Raw genomic sequence first — 22035 nt, forward strand, 5'->3', positions numbered from 1 at the left:
GATTTTATTTTTAAAAAATGATTTTATAACTGTGTTTCAAAATAGTTATCTTTGTACTCCTATGTATTTTATGCATTTAAAAACATAACACTGAGGGGGATGCCTGGCTGGCTCAGTTGGTAGAGCATGCGAATCTTGATCTCAGGGTTGTGTGTTCAAGCCTCCCACTGGGAGTGGAGCACATGTAAAATAAAAAAAATTAAAGATGAAATTAAATTAAAAAATAAAACATAACACTGAGAAGTGTTCATAGGTTTCAACTGTTAAAGGATTCATGACAGAAGAGAGGGACTGTCCATGCTGCTATCTTTTTTTTATTTTTTAAGATTTTATTTATTTATTTGACAGAGAGAGAGATAGCTAAAGCAGGAACACAAGCAGGGGGAGTGGGAGAGGGAGAAGCAGGCTTCCCGCTGAGCAGGGAGGCCAATGTGGGGCTCAATCCCAGGACCCTGGGATCATGACCTGAGCCGAAGGCAGACGCTTAACGACTGAGCCACGCAGGCGCCCCTCCATGCTGCTATCTAAAGCCAGTCCCTCCATCTGTGCACTAGAACCAATCTCCTTTCACCCATGATGACAGATGTAATCCTTTCACCCCTCTAGATCTATGCTCTGACTTCCTGCTCTGGACCCTGGAGCTGATCTCTATGGACAGTACCAACCAGATTTCCTCATATTCTGATTTTGCTTGGGTTTAGACAGTAGGAAGCACCAGCAGGACATAAAAGTATGGGAGGAGGGAGAAATTGAGGTATTTACCTGCAATCCCTTCCCAGAGACTTGGGTTGGCAGAACCCCTGTTTTCATCTTCGGTTGGGCAACCCTTTCCTGCCAAGGAAGCTCTCTCTCTGGATTCATATATAACTGCCCCTGATTTTTCTCCTCCAGGGGATCCTCCTTCTGTGGTGAGCATCTAATGATTCACCGTCCTTTGAGAGCTTTCTATAAGTCAACCCACACCTCTGTGATAATCTCTTCAGTTTCCCCCTTTTGACTGTGTCATCTGTTTCCTGCCAGGACTCTGACTACTACCCAGACTCGGAAAAATGGCCCCAGCATCTCTCCTTTCTCTAAGTTCATTCCCACCAAGAAAGCCTTCTTTCAACCCAGTTCTCCTGACAGCTCCATTTCCTTGATAGCCAGACTCACTGTCTCCAGTGGTGTCCTCTACTTCACTCTACAGGACACTCCAGGGTGCCTTTGCCTCCACACCCCAAGACTGCTCCTTAAGGTCACCCACAATCTTCATGTTGCTAAACCCAGTGGTTATTCTTAGCACTCATCTTTGTAGTGCTTTTAAATCAGCATTTAACAGTTGATCAACTCCCTCCTCCTTGATATGTTTTCTATTAGGCTTCTAGGACCCCAAGGGATATTCCTTCTAATTCATCCTTTGCTCCTTCTCAGTCTTCTCTGCTGATCTTCCTCTTCCAGGGCTCAATTCTTAGTCTTTTTTCTTCTTCTAAATCTATACTCATTCCATTAGTAATTTAATAAAGAAGCCTCTCTAATCTATTTCTAACATGTAGTTCACTAATTTATCATGTTTAATTATTGACTCTCTCCTCACACCAGAACGTAAACTCCCCAAGCCTGGGGATTTTTAATCATTTGGTTCTTGAGTGTTTCCTGAGTGTCCAGAACAGTGCCAGGCACAAACATTTTTGTTGAATTTAATTGGATAGTAACCATTACCCCTCATATAAAGGGTAACAACTGTCTTTTTCCTTCTATGAAAGCAAAGCCATAAAACAATAAGAATAAAATATTAATGAATAAATACATCAAGTTGTAATGGGAATATTCATTCTAAATGTAAAGATAAGAGACTGAAGCAAGATCAGTAAATATGACAGTAAATAAAATTTAACCTTTAATAAAAATCTTCAAAATCATAAAAATCAAATCACATAAAATTAAATTGCAACATATATATGACAGACATGAAATTATATATCTGATATATACTGATTTCTTATAAATCAAAAGGTTATGTAAGTAAAAAATGGGTGAAAGACATGAAAAAATAATTCACAAAAGAAATAAAACTGATCAAAAATATATAAACCAACCATCAATTTCATTGTAAATTCAAACCATAATGATATGTCACTTTTGCCCATAAAAAAGAAAATTCTATTTTTTTAAAGCTGTACATTTATTATTTTTTTAAAGTAAACTCCACCCCCAACGTGGGGCTCAAACTCATGACCCCAAGATCAAGAGTTGCATGCTCTACAGACTGGGCTAGCCAGGGATCCTAACAAAATTCCATTTTAATTAATATCTGAGTCAGTAATTCTACTTCAAGGACCCTATCCCAAATAATTAGAAAGCTGTACAAATACATATGTGCAAGGATATTTATTGCAGCAATATTTTTGAAAGCAACTTAAAATTCCCACAATAGAGACAAGCTTAAATAAAGTATGGAACAATCATACCATGGAATATTTTACAGCTGTTCAAAATTATGTGTTTGCAGAATACTCAATGATACGGGAAAATGCTTAAGCCATAAAGTTCAAAGTTAAAAAAAAAAGAACTAAGATATAAAACTGTACATGGAACAGGATTCCAAAATTTCAAATACAAAATACATATAGATACATATATACATATACCACAAATTGAAAAATAACTAAAAGAAAAATATATAAATGTTAATGCTTGTTATTTTTATGCAGTGGGATTATGAGAGATTTTATTTTCTCATTTAAAGTTGTCTGTATTTTCCAATTTTCCTCAGAGTATCAGGTATTGCCTTTCACATTTAGAAAATAAATAAATGCTATTAATAATAATATAAAAGTGGTATCAGAGGGGTTCCAAAAGATACAAACGTAAACACTGAGTGTCCTTTTTTTTTGTTTTATAAATGGCTAAATCTTCCAGCTAAAAAGTTTTTATTTCCAGTAGAAGTAGTACTCGTGTTTTTTCCTTGACTGGATTTGGATAGAGGATCCACTGCAACATACTTGATTTGGAAACCTCCTGCTGTCACTGAAGCATCACTTAGAAACTTCAAGGTCATGACATTTCCTGGGGAGGAGGGGGAATGCAAAAGAACAAAGATGTTACTTTGCTTTGATTTGGCTGGCAGTCCAAAGACTCATCATTCTTATAGGAGAATATAAAAAGTCATGAACCAGACTCTCAGAATTCAGAGTTGGATTCTCAAGCAGTGGAGTCTGTGTTTCCTTTGCCAAGTGTAGCAGGGTGAGAGACTTTCCTATTTTCTTCTCTGGCCCTTTAAGCTGTCCTACAGGAAATTTTTCTATTCTGTTTTAAAAGGTATTCTTTATAGAAGGAACAGCCACTGAATTCAGGAGAATGTCAGGCCGTTTAAACCAGCGAGATATGGATGAATTATTTATAAATGATGTCAGGGTAACAAGCTTTACACTGTAAGAAACAAAGCCACAACGCTAACTCCCTACTTTACACAGAGTACCTAAATACATTTTGCCTGCATTTAAGACCAAAAATGTGCTAAAAATAAGAAGGGAAAATCTATTATATAAAATAAAATATAGGAATATTTTTCTTTTTCACCAAGGAAAGGTCTTCTTAATCCACATCACAAATCCAGAATTCATTACAAAAAATCCCCACATATATTGAATGTTAATGTTTGCCAAGCACAGCTTTAGGTGCCTTTCATCTATTAACTCATTTATTCCCACAACATTATGAGGTGGATATTGTAAATATTTATTTTACAGGTGAAATTGAGGCATAGAGAGCCTGAGTGGCCTGCCCAAGGCTACAATGCTAAATTAGTGGCAGAACCAGGTTTGAGCCCCAGGAGTCTGACTCCAGAGTTCATGCTCTTATCCACTACACTTTTCTCAGACTTGGAAGAGTTGCCTAAATTAAAAACAAACAAGCAAAAAACAACATTTTACAGATTACTCAAGTGGTTAATATACAAATTGTCACTGTAGGGCTAGTGCCAATTTGGCAGCATCTATCGACATTTAAAATGAAATCACTTTTGACCCCAAAATTTCACTTCTAGGAATCTACTCTTTAAAAAAAAAAATAGCACGCAAAGTAGAGGTTTAAAAATATCCAGTGAAATGTTGAATAGTGCAAGAAAAGAAAATCAGAAATAATCATCTTTAGGATGTTAAATATTGATACATGACAAATTATGGTACATCCACACAGGAACCTACTAGGCAGTCATTAAAACAAATTTGAACGATCTACATACTGTATGCTGACTTGGAAATATGTCCATGATATCTGTGTATATCATGTTTATATAATACAGGAAAAAACCTGGAAGGATAGTCACTACACAGTCATCCAATGCCTTTCTTGGGTGAGCAGAGATGAGGAGAGTGGGTATATTCTTACTTTATATACTATTAATTAAAGTGGTATAGTTTATGCGTAGTTTTTAGTTCATTCATTTTCTGGTCTTGTTTTTTAATGTAAATATCCTGGCTGAATAAGCACATATTTAAGAAGAAAACTAGATCAAAATGTTAACAGCATTATACTTGACTTGGTAGGATTATACTTCAAATGTATTTTAAATCTTTTTCTATTTCTTGGTATCAATTTCCTCCTTTTGCTGTTTTGCTAAATCTTTGGCTGTTTTGTTTAACTGTGTTCTCTTCTGTGTATTGATTGTTTCTCTTTGAATAATAATCTATGTGGGGTTTTGCTGTTGTTTTTTTTTTTTTTCAGTTTCTTGCAGTTGTGTTAGAAAAACACTGATTTGATTACGCATGAAGTAAGTTTTTTCTGTTTTAGACAAAACAAGAAAAAATGTCAAGTTTCAGGCTTTGATTCTCGTGTTTCTTTCTTTTTTTTTTTTTTAAATACATCCCCCAACTACCTCCTATGGATGGCTCCTGTCTTCTTTTAACTTTCTGTTAATGTAAAACATGTCCTCAAGAAAAGAATGATATAAATGGGTTTTTTTTAATGTCTTTTTTTTTTTTAAGATTTTATTTATTTATTTGACAGAGAGAGAGAGAGAGAGAGAGACAGCAAGAGCAGGAACACATGCAGGGGGAGTGGGAGAGGGAGAAGCAGGCTTTCAGTGGAGCAGGGAGCCCAGTGCAGGACTCCATCCCAGGACCCTGGGATCATGACCTGAGCTGAAGGCAGACGCTTAACGACTGAGCCACCCAGGCACCCTGAGATAAACATTTTAGTAGGCTGCCCTTACTAGGGAGATTGTAACAGAGAATGAATGAATAACTTTTAAGCATTAATCATTCAAGGATTGAATAAGAAGTTCTATATCTTGTAATATTGACGCATAAATGAGAATTTCATGAGAATTTCATGCACTTCAAGGCTAGGGTGTGGGAGGAATTTAACTAGTAGTATCTGAGCTTAATGACTACTTAGAAATTACAATTCAGTGTATTTTGTTGTTTTTAGTTGCGGAAACATTGTGATAATTTTATGACTTGGAGGAAAAATAGAGCAAGTAAGAATACCAACTACTAGTGCTGGGGATGGAAATAAAAATTAAAAAAGAAAAACACCTAAGAAAGTGAAGGTTCTTAGCCAGAAAATAGCAATATGGGGCAATGGCAGTGATATTGCTTATGGAAATAAATATATATGACTACAAACTCATTTCTTGAGGTACATTGCATGGTACAAAGTCACAAAAGTAATTGGCAGGAGTTAAAAAGATTTGGAACACATCACCATCGATAGCTAGCCTTTTGAGATTTACTATGCATAATTAGCATATTAAAAGCTCTCTGACATCTTCCAATAAAGAGACCTGTTTAACATTGTTTAAACCAATGTTTCCCAAATTCACTTGACCTTAGTGTTCTTTTCTCATGCAACACCTATCAAATATGTTTCATAGAACTGTTCTTCACAACACTCTGGAGAATGCTGTGTTAAGGTAAAAATGCAGTTAAGTGGGATGTAAAATTTTTTCAGTGACAGAAGGTATTTTTAACAACTTTAATACTTCTGAAAATACTTTTCAATCCTTTATTGATGAAAAAGTTTGTTCGTTTGTTTTTAATCACATTTTATGGAAGTCGTAACCTACAGCAGTATTCGGGGATTTGCAGATGCAAGACCATCTCAGACTGCATGCCTGCCCCTGATGAGTCTACACATTTTTGGTATAAGGAGATGGCATAAGTCTTTAAGTATAAACACTACATTTTACAAACTGGTAAGCTACATCTGTGCCAATGATTCCCTCAACTTTAAAAAGGAAATAGTAATAACTACTGGGTTCTTTACTTTCAGTGACACTATGAATAAACAAATTATAGTCCTACGTCTCAGTTTAGAGCCATTACCTGTACTAACGATGTCTTCTGGAAGCTCATCCCCACAGTATCTGAAAGGGAATTTTTAAAAAAGAGAAGTCACACAAAAGGCTATTACACAGCTATTGCAAAGCAGCTCAGACCTGTAATTAAAGTGCTTCATTCTTCCTAAGTAATGGTTCGTTATCCTATTATAAGTTTTTATTGTTTTTTTTTAAAACTTGAGGGAGTTTTAAAGGGAGAAGAGGGATTTGTAAGGGAGAAGAGGGATTAAAACAAAGTTTGTTGTTTCAAATAGCCTCACAGTATAAATGAGATTCTTAAAAAAGAATATGTGGCATTTCTACTCTGTATACTTGCAAAACTATTTGTGTAGTAGACAATTTGAATCTATTTGGAAAAATTTTAAATTTGATTCTGATTAATCAGTTTTCTTCACGGTTAAAGAGGAATACGTGTATGGCTGGTGGTACTACTAATTTGAATTCTAGAGTAGACTGATCTAAATGTGGAAAATTATATTGGACCTTACAAGAGGGATTGATTTTTATCTGAATTATGACTTGAAAGGAACTCCCTTGTACATTACATAAAAGGGAAGGATTTATCACATAATATAAATCCAATCAATAACAAATTAGTCTATTGAAAACCTTTTAAAAAACAGTATATTATTTTACCTAGGGCTGTAATTGATATCTGAAACTAGGTTTAGAATGAAAATATCATCTTGACTCTCAAGGTAGGATGTCCATTCTTTCAACAAATACTTTGCTCTTAATTTCACCAACCCTGCTTCATCTCTTCTTCAGACTATGTTTTAAAACTATTTGTATTTTTTTTCTATAGCAGTAGTCTGTCAGCCAGAGAGCAAAATAAAACAAAGCAAAAACAATTTCCCTCCAAAAATTGTTGTTCATGTATGCAAGAAATGCCTTTCTTTTTCTTTGTGTTTAAGTTACACATTGCAAAGTCACAACAAACTACTGAGTCTATCATTTTTAATTGTCCTCACTACCATTTTCTTTCATTAAATTACTGTTGTGGATAATAGAAAATTGATAACTGATAGTCTATGATAATGGATAGTCTCAGATATGCATTATTAAGCGGGGGGCTAAATAAATAAAACACATAATTATATATGCTTTGATTTGTAATATTTTGTGAGTCATTCAGAGTTTAAACTGTATTGAAGATTCAGGATAGCAACACAGATCTATGGTGTCCCAGCATGTTGAAAACCCAAGGGAGAAATATTGAGGAAAGAAGCACCTGTTTTTATGGCAACGAAAGCTATTTTAAAGAAGATATCCATTGTACATTTAGGTAAATTTTATGAGAGAAGGGGCTATGCTTTGCTTAATTCTTACATTCATAATGCTTAGCACAATACTTTGTACACAGAAGAAAGACAATAATTACTGAATTTATAATTATTTTTAGGAGGTTGATAGAAATTAGAATACCTAAAAATCCCCAACAGATTTCTCAATTCACATGTGTCTTTTTCCTCCTATTGTTAGTTAAATACTGAGGTCTTTTTATTTTTTTATTTGTTTGAAAAGTTTTATTTATTTAAGTAATTTCTATACCCCACATGGGGCTTGAACTCACGACCCTGAGATCAAGAGTCACACGCTCCTCTGACTGAGCCAACCAGGCACCCTGAAGTCTTTTTAAATAGACTATTTAATTCTTAGAACTTAACAGTAATCAAAAGGCAGCTGTCACTATTTTAAATATAAGAACATGCAGCAGCTTCAGTACTAAGAAAACTCTGCTAAAAACAGATAGGGTGTTGCAGGGGAGTAGAAATACTAGAAAATCAATAATGGGGAAACACGTACCTTCCCACAAAACCATGGACATCATCGTAACTGTCATATATTTCAACATAGTCAGCCAAGCAAGCTGGGTCATCTTCAAGGTCAAAGTCCAAAAAGCTCAGGTGAATACGCTGACCATACTTGAGTCTAATGTGCCAGTAACAGATCTGGTTATCTTCGTACTCATTTGGGAAGCCTGGAGATTTAAAAATTTGCTTTGGATCTGTAAAGACACCACCACACTCCTTTGCTGAAATGGATAAAACAAAAAAAGAAAAGAAAAGAAAGAAAGCATTAGAAAAAATATCCCTATTTTAAACTAATATGTACTTCTTAGTGCCTATTTATTACTTTTAATGAAATATTGAATATATATACTTACAGTTAAAGAATAAATGAATATTTTCATTATTCATTGCTAAATTCTTTCAAATGAATATAGACTGAATTTTTTAAAAAATAAAATAAGAAAAAATTAGTAACCTAATAATTGTGCTCTTGTTTACTTTTTTTGCTTTGTATCTTTTCAGCTTAGAATGCACAAACCTCAGGGCGCTTGGCTGGCTCAGTCAGTGGAGCGTGCAACTCTTGATCTCGGGGTTATGGGTTCAAGCCCCATGTTGGGTGTAGAGATTACTTAAAAATAATTTTTTTTTTAAAAAAGAGAATGTACAAGTCTCATGTGTATATGTTCATGTATTTTGGTGAATATGTGTACCCCTGTTACCAACAGCCCAATCAAGATGGCTGGGATTTTGTCCTGTGGTATCAACACTGTGTCCTCAGGAACTTGGACATTTAGAATAATGAGTCCAATAAATTCTGTTTGGAAAATCATTATAGAATTTCAGGATCACAAGGGACCTTGAAGGTCACTCTAATCCAGTTAAAAGGAATAATTTATAATCATTCTATACTCCTTTCACTGGTTTTAAACTAACACCTCAATCCTAGTATTTGAGGATTTGATGGAGACATTCATGTTTGTTTTTTTCAAGTCATTTATCATTTTATAGATTTCTGCCATGCCTTATAACCTGGTATGAGAACAATCAAACAGCCACTGCCAGAACCAGTGATTTTATAGTGTGACCTGGAGGGAAAAGGATGGAAAACCCCTGGTGAATTTTAATTTTAGATCAAGTAAGTGTCTACAATCTAGAAACTCAAAAATAATGTGAATGGTGGTGGTGGTGACTGTGGGTAGCATTCGAAAACATTTTTCATTGAATCAGTCAGAGGCTTTTTCCAAGAATATTATCCTTTAAAAGAGCTATTTTAAAAAATTGTGTTAGAATCCTTAATGCCATAGAAGGTAAGGAAGCTTACCTCCCTCAGGGCCGAAGAGGATCTTAGAAAGATGGGGAATGACAGAAGATGGTCAGAGATCTAGTCTGAGCTCTGTGACCACTCTATACTTCGGTTTTTTCATTAGTAAAGTAAAAATAATCATGCCTCTCCCATTACCTACCTCACAGCTTTATTCTAAGGATGGTAACATGGAGGATAATGTCAGGGTGTTATGCAAAATGTAAGCTGTTCTTATTGTCTTGTTAGATATTATATGATACATGTACATAAGCATGTTCAGTGCCAGTTTTTGGAGTGATTTGCTCTGTCCCATATAATCCTATCTTTGTTGTCTATTCCATTAGATTAGGAAACAATTCAAATATTGAACAATTTGTCTGGTTAGCTATTCAGCTCTATATTTTACTGATCAATTGATAGTCATTGGTTTTTCTTTTGGATACCGTTATGATTTTTTCATTCCAATTAGTTTTCATTGAACTGTTCCTCTCCCAGTGCTAGTTCAGGCGGCCCCCAGTCCCCTTCAGGTTCACCACATCCTAAAAAATCAGCATGTCACAGAATCCAAAAGTAAGCTGAGACCTGAGTAAGAACAAGTCTCCCGGATTCTGTACAAATAGTCCCAGAGCAAAAAGCCTCTATGAGAAACAAAAGCAATTTATAAAAATATGTAAGTTAAGGTGGCGTCCATATAAAAGGGCAAGGAAATACTGTAAGAAGCTTTCCATTAGCACTTCTTTCTCTCCCCCAGATCTTGACCTTTGGAAATAATTGAATAGATGCTCAGAGATCCTAAAGCTTATCAAGCAAAGGAAGAATCAGAGAATATACTTGGAAATAGAAGTGACTCTTGAGAGTAAAAAGAAAGTCGCTTGTGTAAATATACTGACGAAAAAGGAAGAGGAAGAGGGAGGAAAAGAAGATATATGAACTATTAACAATAACTAGATATAGAACTAAATATAACATAGGTTTAACGTATGTCAAAGTGGTTTGAAAATTATAGCCCTATATAAATGCACTATACATATTTATTCATATTTTGTCTTAAGTGGGAATAGATGATGGCTCTAGGCAAAATTCTTTTTTTTTTTTAAGATTTTATTTATTTGACAGTGAGAGACACAGAGAGAGGGAACACAAGCAGGGGGAGTGGGAGAGGGAGAAGCAAGCCCCCCGCGGAGCCGGGAGCCCAATGCGGGACTCGATCCCAGGACCCCGGGATCATGACCTGAGCCGAAGGCAGACGCTTAACGACTGAGCCACCCAGGCACCCCTCTAGGCAAAATTCTTTTCTACTTATAATACACATTATTTTGAGATAAAGGTTAGTTACAAACATGAGAAACTATTCTCCAGTGGTTAATATCATTGAATAATAAATTCTATAGTAATATGCTAGAACTTGACTATAACTCACTGTAACTTCTCTATAGGGGCTTTCTTTCTTTCTTTCTTTCTTTCTTCCTTTTTTTTTTTTTTTAAAGATTTTATGTAGGGGCTCCTGGGTGGCTCAGTCGGTTAAGCGGCTGCCTTCAGCTCAGGTCATGTTCCCAGGGCCCTGGGCTCGAGCCCCACATTGGGCTCCCTGCTCTGCGGAGAGCCTGCTTCTCCCTCTCCCTCTGCCTGCCTCTCTGCCTACTTGTTCTCTCTCTGTATCTCTCTGCCAAATAAATAAATAAAATCTTTAAAAAAATAAAGATTTTATTTATTTGACAGAGAGGGCACAAGCAGAAGGAGAGAGAGGGAGAAGCAGGCTCCCTGCTGAGCAAGGAGCCCGATGTGGGACCCAATCCCAGGACCCTGGGATTATGACCCGGGCCGAAGGCAGCCACTTAACCGACTGAGCCACCCAGGTTTCCCTCTACAGGGGCTTTCTTATAAGGCAGATTGAAACAGGACAACACCTGAGGATGTTTGTGATCACAAATGGGAGACAGACTTGGTAACACATTATAATTCTTTGTAGTATCATCCTGGGGGAAATGCATCCAAAAAGAACAATCTCTTTTTGCCTCCAAGAACATGAACAAAGAATAGCCCTTTATAGTCATGTTGAATTAATTTTCTCTTTAAAATTTTTCTAGCTACAATCAACCATGGGAAAATATGAATAAAAATATACTATATAATAATAACTAGTATATCCAGTATATAATTGTGAAAACAAACCATAGAGTGAGAGTTGCTTAGTTTGGAAGTTTAAGAATTTATGCACAAAAAGAAATTAGGGGAAGAGTTTATTTTGTCTCTTTTTTCCTCCATTCTATCAAAGGGGTAATTTTGAACAGTTAGCATTTGTTAATGTCACTTTGTTGTTTTAGTTAACTAACCGTGACAAGTTTATAACCTGCCTTTTCCCCCCCCCTTTGTGGTCGGGAATAGAAAAAGACGTGGCATAGAAAAGACCTGAATCTGAGATCCTACCTGCCTGCTAATTACTGGATGTCTGATTTCGGTAAGTTATTTAAGCTCTTAGACTTTCAAATTTCCTGATTTCTAAAATGGGTATAACAACAGCTCTTTGCAGTCATTATGAATACTGACTGTGGAAGAGGAGCAGCAGGGCAGGGTCTGGCCCAGCATAATCACTCTGTGAATCTTGTTGTTATGAACAATCATCATCACCAGGTTGATTTATCTCTGGGAGAAGGAGCCATTTATATCTAATAACCTCTTGGTAACATGTAACTTTTTGGCAAAGATAAAATTACTATTTGTAACAAACCATGTGGGTTGTAGCAATAGGCATCCCATCTTTCACTCCTATTAAGACGGACTCCATAATCAATAATACCAGTTTTTCCAAATCCACAGTTGGGCCCTGGTTTCACAATGGGGTATCCAACTCTGCCCTTGGCCATCCACCCAGCAGCACAGACATGAAATCCTGCAAGAGAAGGAAAGGATTATGGGCTAACTGGTAAACCCCCTCAGCTGAGTGAAGTTCATCTTAACAAAAGCATCCCCTTCTCAACTGCCCAAAGCCAGGTATGTAAAAGGAGGGAAAACTGTTTTCTTTCTTTTCTTTTGATTTTGTTGAAAAACTCTTTTCTTAAAAAAGAAAATAAAGTTTGAAGACATATAAAATGTATCATCTGACTTTTACTAGAAAATGATATCTTGAAAAAAAAAAGAGGCAGTTGGACTGGAAATCATAATACCATGTATATGAAAACAATCCAAGTTCAGAGCTGGCTTCTTTTCACCATTGAGCTATCTAGTGCCATGAAATAATTTCTGAAATTACCATCGATCCTGGAAAGCAATTTTTTTTTCAAATGATAATTTAATTAGTTTCTATTTCAGGATCAATTAAAATTTGCTAATATTTTTAAATATTTGAATAAGGATACATGTGCTCATAAATTTTGAACAAAGCCTCAGCCCTGTTTCCTTGCCCAGCTTCAGAGGCTGTTTAAATATTTGCCACTGGCATTCAAGAGCGGTTTTACTGGAAGTCCAGGACAGCCAGAAATGGCCCCGGCCTTGTAGCCATTGTTCTCGTTACTGCGTTCCAGTTACACACAGCCCTGTGGGTCTAGACTGAGCAATGTGCTGGGGAGACTTTGGGGATTTTTAGAGAACAGTTTTATTTTTATCCTGATTAATACAAAATAATAGCATATATTATATATGCTATATTATAGCTTACATATATATATGTACATATATATATATATAATAGCATAAGCTTTGCCAGGTATTTTTTTTAATCAGCAAAGGGGTTTCTTCAATGGAGAAGAGAGTTCTGAATGGGGGTGGCCTTTTGGATTCTCCTATAAATCCACCTGTAAAACCACCAGGAGAGATGGTCATGGTGCATTTTTTTTTTTTTTTTAAGAAGGAACTAGCACTAGTTAATCACTGTGTTTGCACCAGGTCTACTGACATCATCCTCTCAGTTTCTTCTTCCTGCCATCTTATAACCTGCTTATCTTCCTTGTGATCCTAAAGTACAAATGAATTCTCCCACTTAACTTAAAGACATTGGAAAAGAAGGGGGCATCTGGGTGGCACGGTGGGTTAAGTGTCTGACTCTTGGCTTTGGTTGGGGTCGTGATCTCAGGGTTGTGAGATGGAGACCTGCCTGGGGCTCCGTGCTCAGTGTGGAGTCTGCTTGGGACACTCTCTCTCCCTCTCCCTTTACACCTCCCTCACCTCCCCCGCATGGGGGCATGCTTGCTCGCTCTCTCTCTCTCTCAAATAAATAAATCTTTAAAAAAATATTTTGAGGGGCGCCTGGGTGGCTCAGATGGTTAAGTGTCTGCCTTCGGCTCAGGTCATGATCCCAGGGTCCAGGGATCGAGTCCCGCATCGGGCTCCCTGCTCAGTGGGGAGCCTGCTTCTCCCTCTGCCTCTCTCTCTCTCTCTCTCTGTCTCTCATGAATAAATAAATAAAATCTTTAAAAAAAATTTTTGAAAAAAAAGCCACTAAATTCAATATTTCTTCTACCAAGCAAATTTCTTTGTAAAACTCAACATAGTAATGTTTAACAGCTGAGGAAACCTATATTCAGAAGTTAAGATAGAACAGTATTAAAAATGAATAGAAATGTCATTAAAATTAATGAGGAATTAAAATGATGTTGAGATAATGATATCTTTGTTTTTTGACTTCTATTATATTAGCTCACAATGGGTTGTGACCCCAAATAAGTTGCTAGCACTAAGAACTTTCCACTGGCTCTAGGCAGAGAAGGTAGGAGAAGCCAGAGAGCAGAGATGTCACAGGGGCTTAGAGCACCATTGGAAGGACTGGAGAGAGAAATCTTATGAAGAGGTTCCAGAAAAGAAGGGATTTTTTTTTTCCCCACCAAAGGTGAAAAAGAAGGAAAATCACTGTCAAATTAGTTACCAATTTTTCTGGCTGCCTCTAGTTGCTTGTAGGTGGCGAGTTGGCCGCCTTCATATTCGCACACTGCCTTGGCTTCTGCGTAGGTGAGCTTGTATTTGCCAGACCGAGCTTCTCTGTGGTACACACCTGCTGCTTGTTCTGTGAATTCACAAGATGTTGTAAATATGCCATGATCTGTTCTTGTGGAACAAGGGAAATTTTGTGGCTTCATCTAAAAGATTGCGTCAGCTATCGTTCCTGCCAAGGAGTTTCCTGGGTCAGTGGCCTCGGGTGGCTAAGTTTTCATTGTTAGAAAGCTTTGAAAAAAAAATATGAATGAGGGGAATTTTAGGGGAATTTGGGGACATAGCAGAAACTTGAGGCTAAATTATGTTTCTGAACTGATGGCCTAAAAGAAATCTGTAAGACAACATTGTATCTCTAAGCTATCAAAAGGTGACAAAATTTTGACTTTTTTGGGCTTTGTTTTAAATCAAATAAAAACTTGGAAAGGTAAACAATGGGGGGGGAGGAGGTGAAGGCAAAAGAAACCAATGAAAATTGATCCATTATGTAGGCTTACAATGATGGAGGAAAATAATCCGAAATATCCATTTGAGGGAAATGACTAATGCAATATAATGGAGGATTTAGTAAACAAATCAAAAACTGAGGAAAGGTTTAAAGAATCCAAAGCAAATAAATACTGCATTAAAGAAAAAAAAAAAAGATTGAAACACAGCGGAGAAAAAATTGAGCACACCGAGCTACCAGTTGCTAAATTCTTTATCTGGTTTGTCTTTTTTAGTTCACATGTTGTTCCCAACATATTTTAGGAAGTAAGTCATAAATGAATTGTCTTGTTTAAATTGTTTTGAGTTTGGAGTGCATTTTGCCATAGAGACAATGTGAAAATTTTTCCAGGATGATAATCATAACATTAACTCTCATCGTTCTGTGTAGACTATCAGATTATGGTTAAGTCTTTGTACCCTGACCTGTACAATCAGCCACCGTTAAGACCATTTCCAATGAGAACACATATTCCTTGGCATGCAGCAAGACATGAATCCAGTAGTAGTAGAAATGTCATTGCTCGCTCTCCTCCCCAAGCTAAAGTTAACACTCCCACAGTTCAATAGGAGATGTTGCTTGGCACCTGCCCTGTTTCTCTGGACTGCAAGGGATCCTGTTCTTACATGTTATATGGTAAATTCCCATCACTTATGCACTGAAGACCTTAGTCAATCTGATGCTCATAGGTCAGGGAACACAAGGGACATCAAAGTTATCTTCCTTAATACAGGAAGTTATCTTCCTGTTTGAAAGTCGCCTACTGCTCAAGTGTTCTTCAGATTGGTAAAGCCTCATTAACTAAACTTTCGCTAGTTTCCAATTTGGTTATTTTGAGAATATACCATGAGGTTTGCTAAGTACTGTGGATCAAGTCCTCTTCTCAGGCAACTTGGACACTAGCGGGCAACGGAAGTACCTTTGTTTTGAAGTATAAGAGTACTAAGGCTTTTAGTAGAGAAGGGAGACATGTTGAACTTACTTATGTACCATATTAGAGATTATCAAAAATGTTAAAAGTATATCTATTCCCTGAGAATATAGACCATAAGATCTTTATTAGTAGGAATTATTTTGATGTCTGCAAATGTTTCTCAAACTAAGATTTCCTTGTCTTTTACTCCATAATCAAAATATGACATTCATAGGGAAAAAATTAATTAACAGGTTTTTGAAAAATAATTTTAAGTTTTCTTCCCAGTAATTTTTCTTAGATTTTTGGTACTAGAACTCATCTAGTAATAAGATAGTAACTTACATGGTAGAAAAGTATATGCTATCATTTTAAATTCATTAAATTAAAAATAATTTATTCATTTTTAGAGTCCCTAGTCATTCATTAAAACTGAGTATTTAACCACTACTTTTTTTTCTGTTAGTGTAGGACAACAGTAGCATGTTGGCTCTAGCTTCTCCTCCTGGTTCTTCACTGGACGAGTTGTGTAACCTTGTACAAATTACTGCCTACACCTCGGTGTCTTCTTCTATCAGATGGGAATAATGATAGCTATTTTGGGAATAAATAAATCATTAAAACCCGCAAGCATAACTTCTGGATCCTAGTGGAAGCTCGTGATAATGTTACTGGTCCTTCTTTTTTAGATTCAGTACAATGGCTGAAAAGAATTGCTTATCTGTGCAGTTTTGATTTTCACCATCTATGTAAATTAGTTGAAGTGTCTTGTCCTTATTATTAAAAAAAAATTACTATTTAAGGAATAGTAATTACTATTTAAGGAATTGAAAGATACCAGAGTTAAAAATGAACCTCAGAGGTCCCCTGCTTTGACCTTCTCGTTTTACTAGGGAGCTGAGACAGAGTTTGAAGTGCCTTGTTCGTGCTAGTTGTTAACATATTCCTGCATTCCTATCCAATTCTCTTCCTTCTCTAAATAGTTTTTAATACCATATTGACCTAACCAACTGTAAACAATTTGTGTTAGGCTGACTGGTCAATAATTTGTCTGAGATTGAAGCAATTTGCAATTACCCCGAGCCTCAGATTTGCAGCCTACTATTAACATTTGGGTGTGCTCCTCTCTACCTCTAGGACAGAACTTCTATTGTCCATGTTCAATTTTTGTAATATACAGCATCACTTTAAAAAAAAAAAACAGCACCAAATTGCTTGATCATTAGAGAGTTTGACAGCGTTTCAAGGTTTATGCATGCAGATTTAACTCATACTAGCTTTATGGCAGTTTTTTCCATTTCTAACAAATGTGTGTATATTTCCTAAGGTTGGTAATGTGCAAGGAAAATAAACAAAGAGACTTGTTCACTCCTCGAAAAAGTCCCAGACCCCATCTTGGCCAAATGGATTGCACTGTTCAGCACGAAACTAGTTCACTGGCTAAAGCTGAAGAAAGAGGGGGCAAGGCGGTGCATTGCAAATCGAGCTTTTTAATGAAATCCGCATGGCTGCAGTTATTACCAGAGAGAAACATGCTGAAAGGGAAAATATTCCACAACCATGTGCTGCTTAGCAAGCATTAGAACAAGATCTAGGTTAATTTTGCTTTCTCTGTATTTCTTTATTTTATACAAGAATTTGTCAATTTTCTTCTCGAGGTATTCAAAATTTTTTCACTATCAAACACAGTAATGAACATAAAGCAACATTAATTTGTGTCACGAGAAAGCGTTGTTTAGAGTACTATACAGGGTATTTTGGGTTTTCCCTATTTGGCCTTTTTTGGTCTATTGTTTATAGTCACGTTAGGCACATGTCATTCCTTACATTTAGCAAAACAAAACAACAAAAGAAACTTTCCTGGTCTAACAAAAGAGGTAGAAAAGTACTTATATGGATAGGTCAAACAAAAGGAATCAAAGTGGTGAGACTCCATTCAGAAATACAAGCCTTTTTCATTTGTTTTGTATTACAAGCTGGCTTTGCATCAAGCTAGTCAAAAGATGTTTGGAAAAAGCAAGATATACATTACAGGTCAGAGTACACAGGCAAATGATGATAAAATCATTGTGTGTTCCAATTTTACCTGTTACATTTCTGTAACTGCTATGAAATCTGCTATGAAATCTGAATGCAAATGCATTGAAGTAAAAACAAAATATGGTGTTTTTATTTTGCTAAACTTTCTCTACTATATACCATCACATCTGCTTTGAAAAAAATTTTCTCATATGGAATATAGATATTAACTTCTATTTTCTACTGAATAGTTCACTTTATTTAAAAAATATTTTTTTAATTTTAGAAGGCAAGAACAGTTTTTTTTTTAAAAAGGCACATGCATTCTAAATAGCTGTTTTTCCTCAGCATTTTCTTTGAAAACATCAGCTTTGAACAGAACAAAAAAGTTTCCTGCTTCAATTCACTTCTCCACGAATTCAAAGAAGTAACGTCCCCAAGAAGAAGCTCATGAGTGAAGTTTCTTACCGAGCCATATGGAGTTATGAAAAATTCCGTTCTTGAATCCCCATCCGTGAGCCTCTTCCCACAGCAGGACAAATAAGTAAGCTAAGATGATCATATCTCAGTTGTAGAGAAGTAATAGCCTGTTAGGGGCTGTCCAGGATAAGTTCTCAGAGCAGAGGCTGAAATGTGACAGAAACATCTGGTTTCCACATCTTTTAAATGGTTTTTTTGGACTGTGAGGTCAGCAAGTCCTCTCCAATGGCGTTTTTCACTGTAGTGTTACACAATTAACTCAGTGTCTGAAGCAAATCCTCTGACTCATTTGCATTGGCAACCAAAACTAAGGATATAGAATGATCATCTACATTTTAAAATTCATCTACTCGGAAAGTGGTTCACTAATTCTGTCTGTCACAGACATTTTTCTATTAGGAAGTTTATGCAACTTGGTGTAGATTCAGCAGTGATTAAAACAAAAACAAAAAACTTCAGTAGGGATTTTAAGAGAAACCCTGAATGTCTTATTTGTAGTAAGTCACTTATGGAGTGTGGGGTTTAGGCTTAAACACTAATCTTGAACTTGATGCTGGTAATGTTACTGTAATTTTCCCTAAACATTGCCAAGCTTGTATAGAAAATTTAAGACAAAGGTGTGCATAGTTTGGCACACTCTTAACTGCCTGCAGTGACGTGGGATGTCTTTGCCTTCTGTCTGCATTTGTCCTGGGTGGATCTGTTGCAGTCCTTGGCTTATTGTGGTCAGCAGGTAAATACGTCAACTTCCAGAAAAATAGCTCCATTTCAGAGCTTTAGGACATTCCAGCAACTTTGGGGTACCTTATTATATTAACACAAATTTCCCCACATGACAAATCCTTGAAGATGGGGGAGAAAGATGGGTGGGTAGATAGTCAGAGTTAATAAGAATATGGCCGTAGCTTCCCCAAACCACTCTAACTTTGAGGATGATCAAAATAAAAGGTAATCATTAGTAGTAGTAAAATCACCATGCCTTAAAATAGCCCACGCTTTCCACTCCTTTTGTGTAGGGTCTGTGGGTCTAGTGATAGCCCCCACTGCTCAATGCTAGTGGCATCTCCTGTTGATTGAGTCATTTGGGGGCAACGTTTGCCTCTCTTTCTTTATGTCATTCTTTGCCGTTTAGTTTTTCTACTCTTGCTGCCAAATTGCTTTCCATTTCCCCCCATATTCATTTCTCTCATGCTTTCTTAGTCCCGCCAATGATATTGGAATCCTGTGAAAATGCCAACTTTCTGGACTCGCCCAGTCTGAAGTTAGCCTAGAATCGCCCGAGGCATCTTTGCACTGAACACTGAAGGCTTGCTCTCATCTCTCCTGGAAAGAGCAGTTGTGGGGATGTAGTCTGAGGGTACAAAATTCACTGGCTGCTCACTGAGGTATGTATAAAATTATTAGGGTTCAGAATCTCTATTTTGGCCCCCCAGCAAATGAGAAATAAGGGAATTGTATCCCAGCTCATGGATAGGGTTAGAGAGCATTGATTTGGTGCAAAAGAGGATATAGTCTAGACCACGTGGGTGTGACCTGAAGAACACAGGCATGGTCAGAGAGAAACAGGGTGAATAGTTAGTTGGAAGGGGCAAGCCATGGTATTGCTCTGGAAAGTAGAATTATATGAGTATTTTAAGTTTGTGGTTTAGGAAGTAAATATAACTGAACTGCAGCAAAACCATTGCGGCTTTCCCATTCTTTGCTTAGTCACATTTCTCTGACTGTGCCTTCTGCATTTCTCTGAAGTACCCAATTTCCCCTACCTCTCATTTATCAAAAACTACTCTGGGGAAAGGGTTGGAAATTAATCTTTACCTAGGTCAAATAACTAACAACAGATACCCATCTTTGTTTATTTGCATTTTAATGAAGCTCCAAGTATAAGAAGGTATGAATGTTCGTTTCATTTTAACATAAACATTTATTTATTATTATTATTTTTTAAAGATTTTATTTATTTATTTGACAGAGAGAGACACAGCGAGAGAGGAAACACAAGCAGGGGGAGTGGGAGAGGGAGAAGCAGGCTTCCCGCTGAGCAGGGAGCCTGATGCGGGGCTCGATCCCGGAACCCCGGGATCATGACCCGAGCCAAAGGCAGACGCCCAATTGACTGAGCCACCCAGGCGCCCCAATTAATGTGAACACTGAATGATTGCTTTGATAGATTAGCCCAATCCAGGTAGAGGACTTCTTTTGTTCTCTCCCAACTCCCCAAAGTACAAATATTTCCTCTTACCTCTGTACAATATTTGGAAACCCTGTCCTCCCTTTCATCAAGCAAATAGAAAACAGTGCCTAATAGATGTGGTCTCTGGTTTTGAGGGGGTGTTCATTTCTATTGTGGGAGAAAAGAGGAGGGTGAGGTTTTTATATGGAAAAATGCAGTGGGTATGGGTGGGAATCAAGGGGAGGGCAAGCGGGAGAAGAGTAGCAAAGGGAATGTGGTCTATGAACTTACCTTGGAAGTTGCCTAAGATAAGTAGGTACCCCCTGCCCAACTCTCAGTGCACACTATCCAGGGTGTGTCTGGGGAGCAGACAGAAGATACACTTCTAAAAGTTCCTTTCAAGGGCTCAGCAGACTGCCAGTCACATGCTCTACTTTCTTAGATGAATGCCGTGCCACACCTGCCGGCCCCCAATCTCTTGATCTGCCCATCCCAGGGTGTACAGTGTCTCCTTTTGCACCTGTCATTTATTGGCTGAAAACCCAGCAGCACTTTCCTTTCCTTTCCTTTCCTTTTCTTTTTTTTGCAAAAGCAACTCCCCTTTTGGTAGCTTTACCACAATGTTCCAATACCCATATATCTAAGCAGCTACTAGATACCTAAAAACATGATGGAGAGAACTTCAGATCTGATTTGACCTAAGACTGAGCTGAACAAGCTTGAGATCTCCTAAGCCAGCACAGTGGTTTAGTGATGTCGCTATTATACAAACTTAAAAATATAAGACCATAAAGTAGAATTTCAAATATTTATCAGAGGATGAGAGGAGGCATATTAAATTTTTTTTGATAAGCTTAGTCTCAGCAGACAGGAAGAAGGTATGGAGACATGTCAGGTGGATGTGGACTGGGGGAGAAAAGCAAAAGAGGGAAGAGACATTCTAAGAGATCACATACAGATGTGATTCTACTTTAAAAAGACTGGATTTGATTAGCAAGACATTGTAGGAAAATGTCATTCTTTGGCCATAGTATGAAAACTAAAACATAAATTATATCACTTTAGGGGCGCCTGGGTGGCTCAGTTGGTTAAGCGTCTGTCCTCAGCTCATGTCCTGACCTCAGGGTCCTGGGATGGAGCCCCTTGCCGGGCTCTCTGCTCACTTGGAGTCTGCTTCTCCCTCTCCCTCTCCCTCTGTGCTCTCCCTCTCACTTTCAGATAAATAAATAAAATCTTAAAAAAATTATATCATTTTACTGATTATGTTTTGTAATCTTGGAAAGAGAAAAAGCAAGAGGAAGAGGAAAGGGTGGAGCTCAGTGAATTACAAAATATGTTAGTACATAATTACAAAATATGTACAAAATATGTACATACAAAATATGTAAAGAGGACGTCTTTATGAACACTTCCAGTAAGGCTATGAAATTATATTACAGGAATGCCTCACTCACTCTAAGACACTGTACACCCTGGGATGGGCAGATCAAGAGATTGGGGGCCGGCAGGTGGTCTAGCGTGGGAATAAGGGCAATAACATTGTGGAAAAGCTACCAAAAGGGGAGTTGCTTTTGCAAAAAAAAGGGAAGGGAAGGGAAGGGAAGGGAAGGGAAGGGAAGGGAAGGGAA

The 22035-nt window shown here is 37.1% G+C and overlaps 1 protein-coding gene and 1 long non-coding RNA gene across 3 annotated transcripts in view; one reads left to right on the forward strand and one right to left on the reverse strand.

Moving 5' to 3' along the window:
- Window positions 1-1853: 1853 nt before the first annotated feature.
- TNFAIP6 (TNF alpha induced protein 6) lies at window positions 1854-18405 on the reverse strand. Of its 2 annotated transcripts, XM_025856008.2 has the most exons (6): window positions 18226-18403; window positions 14274-14411; window positions 12144-12305; window positions 8126-8354; window positions 6306-6346; window positions 1854-3045 (listed from the first exon to the last, which is right to left on the reverse strand). In XM_025856008.2, the coding sequence occupies exons 1-6, from the start codon at window positions 18317-18319 to the stop codon at window positions 2876-2878; spliced, it is 834 nt and encodes a 277-aa protein (XP_025711793.1). In that variant the 5' UTR covers window positions 18320-18403; the 3' UTR covers window positions 1854-2875. The 2 variants fall into 2 exon arrangements, with proteins under 2 accessions (XP_025711793.1, XP_025711814.1); XM_025856029.2 differs by lacking the exon at window positions 12144-12305 and having other exon boundaries at window positions 18226-18405.
- Window positions 18406-19457: 1052 nt separating this feature from the next.
- Window positions 19458-22035, forward strand: part of LOC141371060 (uncharacterized) — a 4828-nt gene continuing 2250 nt past the window's right edge. The window contains exon 1 of the long non-coding RNA XR_012375679.1: window positions 19458-19622. This is a non-coding gene — a long non-coding RNA (uncharacterized lncRNA). The remainder of the gene's footprint in view (window positions 19623-22035) is intronic.

This window comes from Callorhinus ursinus, unplaced genomic scaffold, assembly GCF_003265705.2.
Source record: "Callorhinus ursinus isolate GAN/ISIS: 27379988/994484 unplaced genomic scaffold, GSC_fseal_2.0 scaffold2, whole genome shotgun sequence".
Taxonomy (NCBI): Eukaryota; Metazoa; Chordata; class Mammalia; order Carnivora; family Otariidae; genus Callorhinus; species Callorhinus ursinus.